Raw genomic sequence first — 16822 nt, forward strand, 5'->3', positions numbered from 1 at the left:
ATGACAATCTTCTGGGGGGACCACTGTATAGTACGAGTTAATTACTGGAGAAATAGCAGAGCTAGATTGATAGGTCAGTCCATCGGTGAGTGTGTATGTGGAGCTTAGGTTCATGTGCTATCCAGCATTAGTGCTTGGTTGTGCTTCATCCTTAGAGGATAATCTCAATGGCTTTAATTTAAGTTTTAATTTGATTTAGTGATTTGCTCTCCTTATAAGGTAACTATATCACAAACACAACATTCACAGTCAGGCATGATGTACAGTACTTGTGTCCAGTAATTTGCAGTGATAATGATGAGATCACAAAATCTTAACTGTCACATGGCACTGAAGAGTTTTTATACAAAAATAATGTACTAGACAGTCAATTTTCAAATATTTTCACACATGCTCAGCAGACTGAGCTATCATCTCACGATCTCGTTTTCAGATACACAAGAAGCACAGCAACTTTAAGATAAAACTACAGAATTACCTACATGTTCTCAAGAAAACATCACACCCATGTGTGTTACAACAGCTTCCTCTTTCTCCAGTTATTCTCGTGAAATTCAGTTAAACCAGTAAAATAATGTGAGTCAAACACACACATTGTCATACAAAATTTGTCACCACTGCCAAAAAAGCAAATCATCGCCACAACAAGCATAAGCACATCTGCTCACACACAAAGAAGGATAATGTCAGAAATCTGTTTGATGCAATTTGTCAGCGTGAATATCCTTATTAGTGCGACAGCCACGAAGAAGAGCTCTGCCTGGAAGACCTGCGTGATACTGTGTGTTGTGAGTAACAGCAAGTCATCAGCAAGTTATCTAACATTTAACACACACACTTTCCATGATTTATCGTTCTGATAACATATTACGATGACTTTATATACAGTGGAAGTCCCCGACTTGTTTGTGTTTCAGTGGAAAGAGTGACACAGCAGGCAATGGACCACGCTCTTCTCTGTAACACAGGTCTGAGCAGGTCGGAAACATGTCCCTGCTCTGACGTCACTGGCCTCCTACCTGGGTACCAGCGAGTCTCCGCCTCTCAACGTGGTCGGGTCGAGCTCGAATATGGAAGAGATGTCATTTCCGTCAGGGACAGACACAAGGGTGTACATGACTTTGTCCTGGATGTTTCTCAAACGGGCCCGTAAGGCTTCCTGCTCCGAGTCCAGCTGGAGGGGAAAAGTCAAAACAGAGTATGATTAGAACTGTCCAGCACTACAAAAAAGTCACCACTTGGATTATAATTTTTAGCTACTGAAATTATCTGCCACGTTTGTGTCAAGATCGATAAAAGTGACAAGAGTAAAATATTACTTTGGAAAGATTTCTAGGAAAAAGAAATGCAATGACTGTTCAGACCCCTTTTCGTCAAAAGAGCTCAACTATTATTATTCTTTTGTATTGAAGTTTCCCAGAAAAATGTCACAGTGTTAGTTCAACAAGCCAATAATTTGTCACCAGAAAAGACATATGCCTAAAGCCTTCATCAAATTAACCAGAGATACTGGCTGGGCGCCAGTAAATATCTTGGCTTAGTTGAGTCCTGTTTTTTTTTCAATTGTAATGAAAATAGTCATTACGATAACATGGGCCTATTTTCTGTTGCCCAGGATGTCTGGCACACTTCAGCTCTTCTGGGTATTGGTGTAAAAAGAGTTTTTCTCTTGTAGAAGTGAGTCTATTATCTGCAGAGCGACTATGAGCTGGTTCATTTCTCGCTGCCTGATCAGCAGATGCTTAACAGCCTCATGTTGACAGTCACATTTCAGTGAGCTGTGGCAAAGAACTGAAGAGCCAACACAGGACGATGCATTCACAGGGAAAGGCTGCCATCTGCTGGTGACTGAGATGCAACACCATCTCATGCTGCAAAAATGCATTCAGCTATCTACTGCTGGAGCTAATAACCCTTTGAAACCTGGGTGAATTGGCTTGACTTCTTTCAAATACACAGGAAGGAAGGCAATGAGTACGGAAAAACTAAATGACAAAATTACCTGAAAATGAGGAAACAACAATTACAGAAAATAATCATGTAAAAAAAATGGGAAAGTTAAAAAACAAACAAACCAAAAAAGGGAAAATACACAAGAAAAATATTGCGTAAAATAATTTTAAATACTTAACTTTGATCATTTGAAATTTATTTTCCAGAAAAATTTCCCCAGTTCAAAAAAATAAATAAATAAATTCTAAAACTACTAATTTCGTGCCAAGTTCTTCATTGCCTTTTTAACCATGTGAAATCCAACCAATTTGCTTAGATTTCAAAGGTTTAAATACCTGCAAAAGGTATGTGAATGCAGCACAGGAAAAGTGATTTATTTATTATCCTCAGCAAAAAGCAAAAAAAGAAAAAGGGTGCCCCCGTTTTTTTCTAAGTTTGTTTGCGGACTGTTTAAGTCATAGTTAGGTGAGATTTACCAGTTACTAAACTGGAAACACAGGGTGCTTTTCAGTATGCTAACATAAGTCCTCCAGTCCTCTACGGTTGCAGCAATATACTTATTTTAAGGTATACCGTGATATAAAAGTTGACAATTATCATACCATGTACATTTGCACATTTGTACTCCCTTTGCAATCCCTTAAATATACCTCAAGGAGACAAGGAATGAGGAAAGAGGAGGCTTCTAGAGGAGTTCAGAGCGATGAAACGCTGGTGTATACTACACATAAGTTTTTTATCAACTAGCATGACACATAAAGGCTAGAGGAGACAAGTAAGTATAATGAAAAGCACCCATAGTGTAAAGCACACATATTGTTACTATGGTTACCTGTAGTTTACTACATATTTTAACAGACAACTGCCCGCCAATTAAAACTAAGTATTTTCTTGCTTTATAGTTTTACATCAACAGATTAAATTGAGTAATCATTAACCTCCTTGGCAAAGTTAATAATGAATATATTTAAACTAGAAGGGCAAGGTACAGACTTTCAGAAATAATCCATTGTTTTATTATTTGCAAATCCACGAGTACAATCACTAACTGAATATATTTCCAAAATTATTACATTATTTTGGTTGATGTCCACAAACACAAACTGCACAGTCAATTGTTTTCATGAAATTTTCCCTTAAACTCTCTGGTGGAGTTTATTGCAGACAATTCACATTTGGAAGCAAGTAATAGCATAATTAGATGGATGATGTGTGTGTATTTAAGTTTCCGTAGTCACACCTTAACTTGAGAACAACTGAAGCCACTGTCCCTGAGTGCTCCGTAACATCTGCTCTCTGTATGAATTTGGAGCAGCTACATGTGTATGATACCACAGAGGGTGACTTGTACCTGTGATTGTGGATTGTGATATGGACAGAGACATTGTTTTTCCATAACTGGCTATATTTGGTCACTATTGAACTTTACTACCATCTACTGGATTTTAAGATGAATGGCATTTATCCTGCCAAGGCCTATTCCATATTTCATTAAGTTTCACAAAAATTTGAACAGTAGTATTTACATAATCCTGCAGATTAAAGTGTGTTATCCACTACAAACAAATCTTTTAAACGTGGCTCACTTACTGAGGAGCGGGACTCCAGACACTCCTCTTCATACTCTGGATTCACCTGCAAAAACACAAAAGTGGTTCACCACAATATTGTTTTCTCTAATATCAATGTAGCTTAAATTTCACTTCAATTAAGTGTTTTCCTAGTCTTACAGCTTATCTCTGTAGCTTTACGGGACAGTTTTTTGAGTAATATAAATCTCTTAAAAAACAAACGCAACAGTAATGCCTAAAGTTTAATAAAAATATGTCAATAGTGTTTAATTTTGTCAGTGTTTAGTTGCCTTGTGTCTGTGGTGCACTGACCTCTGCAGCCAGGTAGTGTCCAGTGGCAAGGTGTTTGAACCTGAAAAGGCTGTTCCAGTAGCCTGCCCCCCCTCGACATGGATCATGCTGCACCACCTGATACCAGAGCACACAGCAGTCACATCTGACACCAGTGCATACAGTTTATTTACCTGGTGCTGTGGACTCAACTATCAGATATAATGCTGGATATAATGCTGTTAAGTATAATATAGGAACCATGATTATGGTTTTCCTATAAAACTGAAGAAGACTTATTTAGTACATTTACTGCCGGCACACAGAGAACTGTGATACTACAGTTTAACATTACACAGTACAGCACATACAACTATCAGCACCTGTAAAAATATTCTTCCTTACCTCTATCTCCCACAGGGCTTTGCTGCTGGTTGCCGAGGTAGCTGACTGCCGCCCAGTAGTGCGGAGAAACACATATTGTTTTTTTCTGTGATCATCACAGGTGAGGAACTTCTCCTGCTCTGCGTGAAACAACCGTACCACGTCACCCTGGAGAGAGGAGAACATTAGTTACTGTCAAAAATATTCTGCTTATTCTTTAAACCAAATCAAAGTATAAAAAAAAAACATATCTACTGTTGCGTGCACATAGCGCGTTTTAAATTCCACAAAATCTCTTCTCTTGATCTGAATCTTGATCTCTTTGTGGACCTTGCTTAATGTGGACTGGCAACAGTTTCACTACTTCATATATTCCAGAGGTGCCCCAGAATTTATTCCATACATTCAAACATTTGTCACATATTTGAAGAGGCCATTTGGCAAGAAATACTGTAGTTGTGGATATTTTTTGGTGTTAAAGACCTTAATGTAGAGCTGTTGAATAACCAATGCAACAAAATCAATCATCTGTAAGCACAAACTGTACACTGATAACAGTGAAGTGAAAACAAACAAAGCCACCAGCCCACTCAGCTCTGATGAGAGACATTATACAACACCACGTGTAAGAAAACCAGAGAATGTCAGTGACTTGTATACATATTTGGAAGAAACTTGTAGACTGCTGCAAGTATGATATTCCCTCTTGTTTTGCTTATTGTCTTGCTTGACTATATATTTATTGTATTTGCATTTATCTATATTTTGTATAAGATATATATGTGTCTTCTATCAAAAAGAAAATAATCAGCAACTGTTAGACGAACCCCTTTTAGGATGATCTCCTGATTGTCGCTCCATTTCATAAACAACACAATCTTCCAGCTGGTGTTACAGTTGACCGAGTTCACCTGTAAAACAAACAAAACGTTCAGCGTGACTTTAGGTATAATATCATGGCAACAGCCCTGCAAACTTGAAGCACTGTGGCAGCACTGCCTTTGTTCAAGGAAGAGTTTAGTGGAAAGCAAATTTATGGATGACTTTGCTTTTTTAAAGGGAAAGTTCTCCACCAAAATCAAAAAGTACATATTTTTCCTCTTACTTGTAGTGCTGTTTTTATATGCAGATTATTGTGTATTTTTGTGTGAGTTGCAGAGTGTCGGAGATATCGACCATCGACATGTCTGCTTTCTCTCCACGAGATCTAGATCTAAATCTAGTTCCACTATATTGGAGAGAAAGAGGACATCTCTACGGCCGATATCTCTAAAACTCTGCAACTCACATCAAAATAATAATCTAGGTATATAAATAGCACTAAAGTTGGGGCACCCGGTGGCTCAGTTGGTAGAGCAGGCACCCCATGTACAGAGGCTGTGTCCTCGCCACAGTGGCTGCAGGTTTGAGTCCGGCTTTGTCCCTTTGCTGCATGTCATCCCTTCTCTCTCTCCCCCTTTCACGCTATATCTGTCCTATCAAATAAAGGCATTGAATAAGCCCCAAAAATATATCTTTAAATAGCACTGAAGTTAAGAGAAAAAGTATGTATTTCTGATTTTGTAGTGAATTACCTCTTTAAAGTTAGGGTTTGTTGTCTAAATAAATAGAATAAATAGCTTTATTTTCAACATTAAGTCCACTTCCTGTTTATATGTGCCGAAGCCAAGGCAGCAGAAAGTTTAATAAGTTTGTCTGTTGCGCATACTTGTAGAGAAAAATAAGTTTCAAGTCCAGTATCAAAAAATATGTAACTTCCTTTGTTAAGAGTTATCATAAACAGCAATGATTTGTGTTGCCCAAAAACAGACCACACTGTCTCTGTGTTTCTGTAGAAGCAGTTGAGTGTGATAGAGGATGATCTTCCAAAGTCAGAGTTAACTATAGCTCAAGAAAACAATGCTGCAGTGTTTCACATCAGTCAGCTAATAACCAAGCAGCGGTTATGAGGAAAAAGCTATAATTAGATTCCAACACTCCCACAGAAACATCAGAGGAGTGACGATGAGCCGGGGCGGCTCGGCCAAACCTCATTGCATCCTGGATTATCCACGAGCTGGTGTGTGCTGGCGTGCAGGGGCTGACCAGCATTCACTGGGTTAAGCACCACTTTGTCCCCAATCACCACCTGCAATCAAAACAGACACAGAACAATATGATAATGTGAAAAACAGATGAACAAAGGTTATATGCTGTAATCCTAGCATAAGTAGAGTGAGCACTGAGTTATATTAGGAAGTGGAAAGATATAAAGACCATGATGTCTGATATACACACAGTGAATACACAGTGCTATAATGCACACACTAAAGTCATTGGGCTCCACAAATTACAAGGTCTTGGACAATATAATTTATGTTTCCTTTTTTTAAGTTTTACGTAAAATCATAGAAGGTTTTATTTAAAATGACCCAATGTATTTAGCAATATGTACTCTGCGTCAACCCTGAGTACAGTGCAATTCTTTTTTTTTTTTAATACTTTACTGAATTGTCTTCTTAACTACTGTTGACATCAGAGTAAATTGTACATTTTATACTTTTTACACAAATTAAACTGATAAATAACAACCAAAAAAGTGACATAAAACTCAATCTAACAAAAAACAAAAAAAAATAGAATTCTGCCTCACAGTTTTATGGCACAAACAAGTCAAGTTGTAGTTACAGTTCAAATCCATGTCTGTCCAGACTCATATGTAGCCATGACAGTTGACAATGCTTCAAATATGGATGATGCGGCAAAAAAGGTACACTAAAACATCGACTCTTCACACACATTGTCAACATAGCAGCACAGAAAATAAAAACAGCCTGGACTGAATGAGTGCACCCAAGATTGGTGTCACCAATTCACTGTCTGACCAAATGTCTCCCTTTCTGTTCCTGAGATATGGCGTTGAGTAATGGCCAGAAAAGTGTTTTTGCAGATCGTTGCAGATCTGAAGTTTGACCCTTTGAATATAAATGGTAATCACTTCATCATTTGATTTTATGAGACACTTGTGTAAAATTTTTCCTTATTAGCATATAAATTCTTGAGTTACAGCCAAAATCATAGTTCGTGAGGTCACACTGACCTTGACCTTTGACCCCCACATTCTAATCAGTTGACCATTAAGTCCAAGTGGTTTGTGTCAAATGTAAAGAAATTCCCTCAAGGCCTTCTTGAGATATTGTGTTTGCAAGATCATGACAGACACAAGGTCAAGGTGACTTTGGATTTCCAAATTTTAATCAGTTCATCTTTGAGCCTAAGTGGCTGTTTGTGCCAAATTTGAAGAATTTCCCTCAAGTTGTTCATTCAGAGATACCCCATTTGGAGAATGAGATAGACACGGTCAGCTTGAACTTGACTTTTGACCACCAAATTTTAATCAGTTCATTGCTGAGTCTAACTGGATGGTTGTGCCAAATTTGAAGAAGTTCACTCAAGGCCTTCTTGAGATATTGGGATGATGAGATGGCCGCCAAGTCACAATGACTTTTGACCTTTGATCACCAAATCTAATAAATTCCCTGTTCAGTCCAAGTGGACAAAATCTTAAAAAGTTCTTTCATGGCATTATTAAGATATTGCGTTCACAAGAATGGGATGAAGTGATGGATAGACAGGCAACCCGAAAACATAATGCCTCAGGCTGTGGGGTAGGGTAGGACAGGGGACAGGGGGGATTGGGATGGAGATGGGGGGGGAGTACCTCTTATTTGCAAATTTTGGGATTTAGATCATATGTTGTTTTTTTTTTTTTTTACAGAGTCTATCTTTTTGGTAAATCTTATTCCATTTTTTATGTGATCTCTGATTTTAAAGGTAAATTTTTCCAAGTCCAAAATTCTCTCTATTGTTTGAGGCCATGAATTTAGTTTTGCTGGATTTGGCTGAGCACAATGCAACTCAACTACAGTGATGCACTCACCCCTGAGTCTCTTACACTTCACAGAGTATCAGTATCTATTTGCATGTCACTGTCTTCTGTCTATTCTCAGTAGGTATGGAATGATTCCAATCTTTGTTTTTGTCCAAGGCCTGCTGCTTAGGCTTTGTGCCATACCTAATTTGAGAGCAGCTTAGCGGAGAAGCCCGGTCTCTGACGCGGTTCATTTTGTCCTTGGGCACCAGCCCACTACTTCCTGCTGAAGGGAAGACGAGCCAGTGCCAACAAGAGCTTTGTGATCAGGTTAACACCAGTTGGGTGCTGGCATAAATCCATATGCAGATAGATGTGATCAGAGGGATTCCAAACACTGAGTCTTAGGGAAGGAAGTGTTGTTCCCTTGACTTTAATTCTGCAGCCTTTAACCTTATTGTACTTTTTTTATTGCTGGAATATGCAAACGAGCAACTCAATTTTAAAGACAGATGAGTCTCATACTGCTACTGTATATTTTGATCCTTTGAAAACTTGATCAACATCACTTTTTGTCCTACATTCAGATGCCTTTCACAAGTATTTAAGTCTTTTAAATTGTTGTTTGTTTTTCTTTTAAAAACATGCGAAAAAGGGGGATAAGCAACTTGGCAAGAGAACTAGATATCTATAAATAGCATAATTATATATTTCAAATTAATTTACAGAATCATATTTTCAAGCAGTTTTATTCAGTTTGTGTTAGATTGTTTTTGTTGTTTTTTTGGGGGGGGTGATTTACAGTTAATTTCCTTGTCTTTGTTTACTTATGTCTTTCAAATTGGAATTGAATCTGGGTCACTTCTTGTTGTTTTTTGTTGTTGTTTTTTGCCCTCTTTCCATGTCATATTCAAAAAAGAATGATTGCATGACTCAGTCCTTTGCTTTGCCCAACGTTGATTGACACAGAGCATGGTGCTCCCACAATGCACCACTCCCACAGACGTGTCCATGTGATGACTCACACTGTCCCCGATGGAGCGCAGTTTGTAAAATGGCTGGATGTAGAACCAGGAGCCCTCATTTCCAGCAGTGTCCAACATCACCCTCATGGCGTTCTTCTCTAACAGCGCGGGCAGACGCTTGTTCACTGTCAGGTATTTGTTGCTCTTCAGGTGGAGGAGCTGAGCACAGATACAAGATAGTTAGGGGAGCACAATAATATGGGCACATCGGCCAGTACTGGCTTTGAGTGAGATATCAGAATCGGCCAACATGCTGATTTCTGCCAAAATTACAATTACTGACTTTTTTTTTAATTGACAAAGTGAACATGTACAAAACACTAACCCTAAATTGTAATATTTTTCTTATTTTGCACAATGAATGACAATTACACACACTGAAAAGCACTGTATTTTATGTCTCCAACTGCTGGTGGACCATCACAATAAGAGCACGGTTTGAATAATGTGATGTTAATTCCACTATGAATGAGTTATTACAGTACACATCAGCATATTGGATATTGGCAAAGACATCCAATATCGCATATCCCTAGATAAAGTGTAAGATAAGGCAAACAAATTAAGTAAGAAGTAAGCATTGGTAATAGTATGCTAAGAAAAACTCATATTTTTACTGACCGAACTGTGAATGTCTTTTCCCATGTGTAGATATTTTGTGGCTTATATTATAATGCATGTGTATTTAATTCATGTACTAGCCTGCTTCTAGCACTCTCTGTTCAGGATGCAATATTTGTATAATTTTAATTTGTGTTTGACTAGGACTGCAGAGGGTTTTAACCTCTTTTATTTTTATTGAGACTATGCCAAAATTCACAACAACTAGAACATGCAACTGATGTTTTTTTATTGAAGGGTTAATGGTATCATGCTCAAAAGCAAGTATTTCAGAAGAACAAACCTGAATGACATTCCCGTACTGAATCACTGTTCCAAGAAGCTTTTTGTTTTCAGAGTCATTTTGCTTTTTCTCCAAGTCAGCCGCATGCTGGAAGGCAAGAATGAATTTTTTTTTAAAAAAAGATGTCAAACATTCAGACAGTAAATCTCCCACCAACTCACCGCCAATTGCTCACTGATACCAGTAATACACAGTAATGTGGTGAGAAGTAATCTGCTTGGTTAGCTTTAAAACAAAGCACAATAGTAACAAACTTCTCAGCCAAAAATTCACGCCTCGACAGAGGGGCTTTAACCGAAAACTCTGGCTCACATCTCCATGGAAACGCAGGAGAGATTGCAATCTTCCATTTTATGACTGTGTGGTCAGATAGCAGATTGCTTTAAATGGTATTGTGCCTCAGCAGAAAGAGAGAAAGGAGAGCACAGAGGGCAGAAAGGTAGGACAGTAGGAGTGAAAGGCTTCAGAAATGTCTATAAAAGGACTTTAAGGGTAGGTTTCAAAGTAATTATGTGTATTTGCTGAGATGGAATTGTAAACAGTAGAGCTGGGTGAACATTTCTATACACTAACTGTGCAGCTTTGCATTCAGTTTAGACCAATCCTCCATCTAAACTTGACAATAAAAATAAGGTTCTGAAAAAGTCACTCTGCTGCATATCTGTCCCCGTCTCTTCATCCCGTGAGCCCCGAGGACAGGTCTATGTGTGGTGTACTGGTGTGTAGTGACTGCAGGAAGGCCAACATGTTGTCACTTCACTTACATGGAGCTTGTTGAGTAGCACTGTGTCCGTGTTCCCTCCAGGCTTCGCCGCTTTCCAGAATTGCTTCTGGGCCGAGTAGCGATTCATGGGACACAGTCTGAACAGACAGTCTGCATAGAGAGACAGAAATAAAATACAGGGAAAAAGATGCATTTGTGGAGATGGGGATCAGCACATAGAGAAAAAGAAGTTGGAGGGAAATGGACAGATATTCACGGGAAGTGGTGCATAAATGCAGATAGTGAAAAATAGTAAAGAGTAAAATGAAAATTAAAATCATAATGTGTATTTCAAATTTTAAATGTTTAAAGTTCAATAGAATGATCAAATAAATGATTAGTGATGAACAAATAGTGACAAACCAGTGACTTCATTTTACAGCATGTAATTATTTAATTTTAGTGATTAATTAAGAGTATTAAATTGATGCCGTAATTCCTTTTCATTGTTCAATATTTATCATGATAAAAATACAGCAATATTGTGATTACCTCTGTAATAACAATAACAATACTGTGATTATTACAGTAAAAACAATCAGTGTACTGTGATTATTGAGGTAAAACAATTACTGTACTCTGACAGTTTATTGTAATAACAATGCAGTACTGTAATCATTACAGTTAAATAATTACAGTACTGTGATTATTACAGTAATAACTGTACAGTGCTGTGATTACTGCAGTAAAACAATTACTGTACTGTGATTATTACTGTAACAACAACTACAGTGCTGTGATAATTACTCTAACAACAACTACAGCATTCTATAGGTACTGTGATTAAATTTCCAGTAAGCATACTGTGGAATGTACTACAGCAACTAACTAACTCATTACTGCCAGATAGTTTCTGTGCATTTCACAGTGTGGTGATTATCAAAGTCTTTGATAATCACCATGGGAAAAAAGGAGGCTAACAGCAATGTTTACAGCATAAAAGAAGAGTAAACAAAATATGTTGATGTGCTCTGAATGAAGCCTGGTAATCAAATGTCAGTGTTGCAGTGTGGGAGACGGGTCACAGCAGCAGCTTAGTTGCAAAAACAAAACGATACACGATGTTCCATAAACAGAATATTTACAACAAAAAGGGAAATATAGATGAGAGAAACTTCGTAAATGACCCCTCTCTATGACATGACAAATGATGCATTCAAAGACCTAATAACAAAATAATATAAACAAAACACACATCCCTCAATGTGGTCACGTCCATGCGTGATTGTACGCTTGCATTTTAAACACATTGACTGTTCTGCTAAAGGGAGATCAAAGGGCTTTGTCTGCTTCAGAGAGGAGTAATGAGAGACAGAAAAGCGTGTGTGCATGATGCACAAGTATTGTAATATGTGGTTACATCCTGTGGTTAGACTAGGGTAAGTGACTGCACACAATAACCCCTGTATGTGTGAGTGTGAGTGTGAGTGTGTGTGTGTGTGTGTGTGTGTGTGTGTGTGTGTGTGTGTGTGTATGTGTGACAAAGCATTAAGTCGTGGTCAGTCAAAGTTCGTAACCACAGCAACCCTGAGACGATACTGTCGTCAGCAGCACAAGTCTGATTGTACTGCTCATTTTCATAGATACTGTAGAAACTAGCCAGCAGGGAAAACAGCAATTTGCATGTGGACACAGTTATAGCATAACAGAGTTCCTTTTCTGTTCCATCTCAGAAGAGTTCCTCTTCTGTGTCAAGCTGCACAACGACAGCAAGTGAAGAACACAGACTTTTTACACCGTCTTAGTTTACTAACTCCCTGCAGAGTTAAACCTCTATCCAATCAGCCACTCCTTAACTCCGAGTCCTGGCTTTTGTCTGATTTCACCTCCCATCAGACGAAAGCTCTCTATTCTGAGATAGTGAAAAGAGGAGAAAAAGAACAATCTGTCCATCCTTCCCCCATTCTCTCTCTCCTTCTCCTCCTGCTATGGCCACAGTAACATGACCAAATAAGGCCAGCCAAGAGAAGGGGAGTGGAACGACGAAAGGGAGAGAGAAGAGGGTGGGGACTCCCTGTCTTCCCCCCTCAATATTCTGTCATTCCTCTTTCTCTTCTCTGAATTTCTCTAACCATTTCACACACCACTCACTCCCTCCCTCCCTCCCGGTGACTGGTCTCTATCTTGTAAATCTTCCTCTCATCCTCCTTTCAACCTCCTTATCAGATATGGTTTCCTTTAGTTTGAGCTAAAATGCGGTTAGAACAACACGGAAAAGGAAGTGAAAGAGAAATGAGGAAGACAGGAAGAGAGTGAAAGAATGTGAAACAGAGAGAGGGTGAGGGAGAGCAGAAGTGGACCTATTTTGCAGAATAAATGGGTGTTAATCTGCATCCCACAGATGTCGGCACAAGCCGATGAAACTCGTGTAAATTCTCACCAAATTAGCACGTGTAAAAGCCAAATCAAAAAATGAACACACACTGGAAGCTCCTGTCTGTCAAGTGAGCTTCCCTATCATCTGACGCAGCCTCTTTATCATGCTCTAAACACACAATCACAGCTGCAACATGAGTGTGAAAGATTATCTGGCCGCACTGAAGGTTTGCTTTTGATCCCCTTCATCTGAGAGAAAACATGTCAGTTCAGTAATTATGAAATCAGAGTTGAGAATTCCTCCTGGGGTCAGTGTGCAGGAGGAGTGACGGGACTATAGTCCACAGAGCAGAAAACTCAAATGATTCATTTACATTCCCCCAACTTGAAACAATCTTTTTCGGCACCCCGTCTCATAAACACTGCTTTATTTAGCAATCAAATATCTATTTCAGTACATAAACAAAGCTTTCTTTGTTACTAGCTGTCCTGTGTGCACTTAATGCTAACCTCACATCATCTAATGCTGAGGAACGCATGATGAAAACTATAAACATAACCTGTGTGGCAAGTATGTTTTTGGGGTAAAGCCAAATCAAATCTTAAGGCCTTGAGGGAAGTCACAAGCATTTTAAGCAAATCAAAAGCCAACTGAAATTCTTTCAGGCCTCTGAACTTTAAAAAATTATACTGCATTTGAAGACTTTTATTTAAACTTGTGTTATTTCTTACAAAGCTTAGACCAAGTCCTTTCATTGGATAGGCCTAAACATAAAAAGGCATTTCACCGATTTTACAAAGACTGTAAAAACTGTTGCACATGTGTTATGTGGCTCTAGAGGGAGCTATTAAAAGTCTAAGAAAAAAAAATCCTGATGATGTCATGATTAACGAGTTGCTTTATGGGTAGTGAGTTCACACTACGAGTGACACAGGAGCAGGTCAGATGTCATTTTTAACGCAAGCCGGTGGCATGACGCTACAAAAAATTGCTGTGCTGTAGTTGCAAATATAAAAATGCTAAGAAATAAAATGCATAAGAAAAAACAGATTAACTGCCAGGCAGATCTTGTGCTTTCCAGGTGCTGGAAGGCAGTTTTGAAGGTAACACACCCTGTTAGTGTGTGCTTACAGAGGCACGTTTTATGTTTTCTCATGATTTTGTTTTTAAACTTTGGACTTTTAAGTCTTGAGCCAGAGCAGCTTTTCCGTGGTCCATGTCAAGTTTCAAGACCCTGTGCTATAGGCCTGTATATAGTCAACGTTATGCTTGAAAGACTTAACAGGACTTTGATCCATTAGTGGTCAGCATGCAGAATATATGAGTGCAGAGTTACAGAAAAGAGTTTCATAATGATAGCATAATGTTGGATGTTAAAAAGATATCATGTGTCAATAATAATTACCCTTCTTACACAAACTCTGAAAAACAATGCTTCCTCTCTCACACACTGCTGAGTACAGAACAGCTGACTCCAAACCGTGGAAGATGGTGTTAAATTCTGGCACCGTCTTCAAACATTAACAGAGAACAAGCTCAGCGCTGATTACATGCATGGCAAGTGTGAAAATCATACTGAGCAACATCAAAAAGTAACAGTTTCTTTTTTTCTACGACTGTCTACCTTTTAATGTGACAAACTGGTCTGAACAGCCTGGTACCAAAACGGTTTTGGTCTCTATAGTTAATTCCAACATTAATGATATCTATACGAGGGGGTGAATTTTTATGTAACTTACTCGTTTACATTTTCTTATGACTCAAAGTATGAATAATTACGGGCATTAACCAAGATGGCAACGGCTGAAATGCCAAACTTGAGGCTTGAAAGCAGCCGTCTGTGAAACCAGTGTGTGACGTCACAGTAGCTACGTCCATTATTTATACAGTCAGTGGTCACACGTAGGACTTTCAACCAGGACACCGAGGTTTATGTCCCATGTGAATCAATGTAGCTTATCTATTTTTAGACAAAGCTGACTTATTATTTTCCATTTTTCGGATGTACACAGCTACCAAATGAACACTGTATACATAAACTTTAGCAGAATAGCTGAATAGATCCATGAAGGACATCCAGCTGATTGCCAGGTGATGTGCCAGTTGTCTGGACAACTTTTGTTTTGGATCCATTTTTGGACCTTAAGAAGATGCTCAAACAACGGCCATTTATTGTTTGGGATTCTTTGTTTACTGGTGGCACCTGAGGTGTAATGAGGTTGATCCAACCTTGCAAAGTGATGTGGTGTCTTGACAAAAAAGGGGGAAAAATATTTTCTTTTCCTTGTAAATTTTCTACTTTTCTCAGAATATGTCTAATTTTTTTCTCATAAATTGACAATGTAAATCTTGAAAATTAAGAGGTTTTTTTTAATATTAACCCCTCAACAAGTCTGCTTTTCCCCCAACAGTGGCTTTAATACAACGCTGTAGAGAAGAGACCTTTAAATAACAAAATATTTGTTAGAAATAGCATTTATTACATTGCAACTCAAATGTAATAATATTTACCTCCAAGGTGCAACCTGCAAGGTTTAATGCTAAGAAGGTGATTTTCAAATATGTCTACAGAAGATGGAAAGTTTTTCTGTGCTCACCTTAAAAGTGAGTTTAAGGCATAAATACAATCATGATTTTGTTACATCACAGATAGTTTTAAAAGCCAACTGTGGTCCAAAACATGACTCGCACTAGTATGACGTGGTGACTTGTGGAAGCTGTCAGTGCACTTACACTCTGTATGACGTTTCAGTGAAGTGGGAGATATCTTGTGTCCAGTAGTTAAACTTTTAAAATGATTCAGTAAGAGTAAGAGTAAGACAGAGGTAGATTGAGATTCAGGGATATTGAAGTAGGCAATTATTCATTTAACTTTTAGTGAAAAAACATAAGACATTAATAATATTATAAGCAAGGTGTTCATATGCCTTAACGTGTCTGGATGGAACTTTAAATCAGTTTTAGACATTGTCTTGAGATGTGCTAGTAGATCTGTACTATTATGCAATCCTGCTTTGAGTGGTCTTGCACAAGGGCTGCAAATGACTCAGAGATCACTAACACCAGCTCTTCAGATGTGCACAGTTCAACAGTAAGCTAATAAAAAATCCTGCAGTCGCTCGCAAACTTCACCAGACTTAAGGGGATCAAGAGGAAGATGCTTGTAGCCGTGGCAACCAGATAAACTAGAGGAGAGGATGTCAAGTCAACAGAGATGATTCCCTTCTGAGTACAAAACTGCCACAATGATCCAACACTGCAAGAAGAGCAACAACACATAGGGATGGGGTTTGTTCATTTTTAGTGATACTGATACCATTATCGAGACCCTTTAACGATCCAGTCTTTATCGATACCACTATCAATACTGTTCTATTATTTGGTGGAAAGATAAGGCGACAATATGTTTTTAACAGAACTGGAATTATTTCATTTTCATACTCAAGCGTTGGTTAATGTCTACTGTTGCTTTTAGTCATGTTTTTAGTGATTAGGAAATAAATTTCTGTATTTAATTTAAAATATTTACTTGAAAAATCTTGGCATCAGTAGTTTTAATTAGGTATTATATTACAGCTCATGATAGGACAAGTTTCTTGTCAAAAACTATTTCGATCCCCATCCCTAGACAACACAAAACAGCTCTCAGACAGCAATACTGTGTAACAACACAGATATGCTAAATTCACAATGGCTTACAATTTACAGCTCATGATTTCAGGTGCAGAACACGTTAAGACCCTGAAATTGATTATTGATCATCATCTTCGCATCTACATTTTCAT

General features: G+C 38.2%; 1 protein-coding gene across 3 annotated transcripts in view; it reads right to left on the bottom strand.

The window, feature by feature from the left end:
- LOC121952968 (inositol 1,4,5-trisphosphate receptor type 1) overlaps window positions 1–16822 on the bottom strand; it is a 109636-nt gene that overhangs the window by 78241 nt on the left and 14573 nt on the right. For all 3 annotated transcript variants that reach the window (XM_042499877.1, XM_042499869.1, XM_042499861.1), the window contains exons 4-12: window positions 10722–10831; window positions 9958–10044; window positions 9054–9212; window positions 6208–6306; window positions 5006–5089; window positions 4200–4346; window positions 3837–3932; window positions 3544–3588; window positions 1020–1174 (exon numbers count right to left, since the gene is read on the bottom strand). In XM_042499877.1, the coding sequence (XP_042355811.1) occupies window positions 1020–1174; window positions 3544–3588; window positions 3837–3932; window positions 4200–4346; window positions 5006–5089; window positions 6208–6306; window positions 9054–9212; window positions 9958–10044; window positions 10722–10831 (982 nt within the window). The remainder of the gene's footprint in view (window positions 1–1019; window positions 1175–3543; window positions 3589–3836; window positions 3933–4199; window positions 4347–5005; window positions 5090–6207; window positions 6307–9053; window positions 9213–9957; window positions 10045–10721; window positions 10832–16822) is intronic.

Source organism: Plectropomus leopardus, chromosome 2 (genome assembly GCF_008729295.1).
Source record: "Plectropomus leopardus isolate mb chromosome 2, YSFRI_Pleo_2.0, whole genome shotgun sequence".
Lineage (NCBI taxonomy): Eukaryota > Metazoa > Chordata > Actinopteri > Perciformes > Serranidae > Plectropomus > Plectropomus leopardus.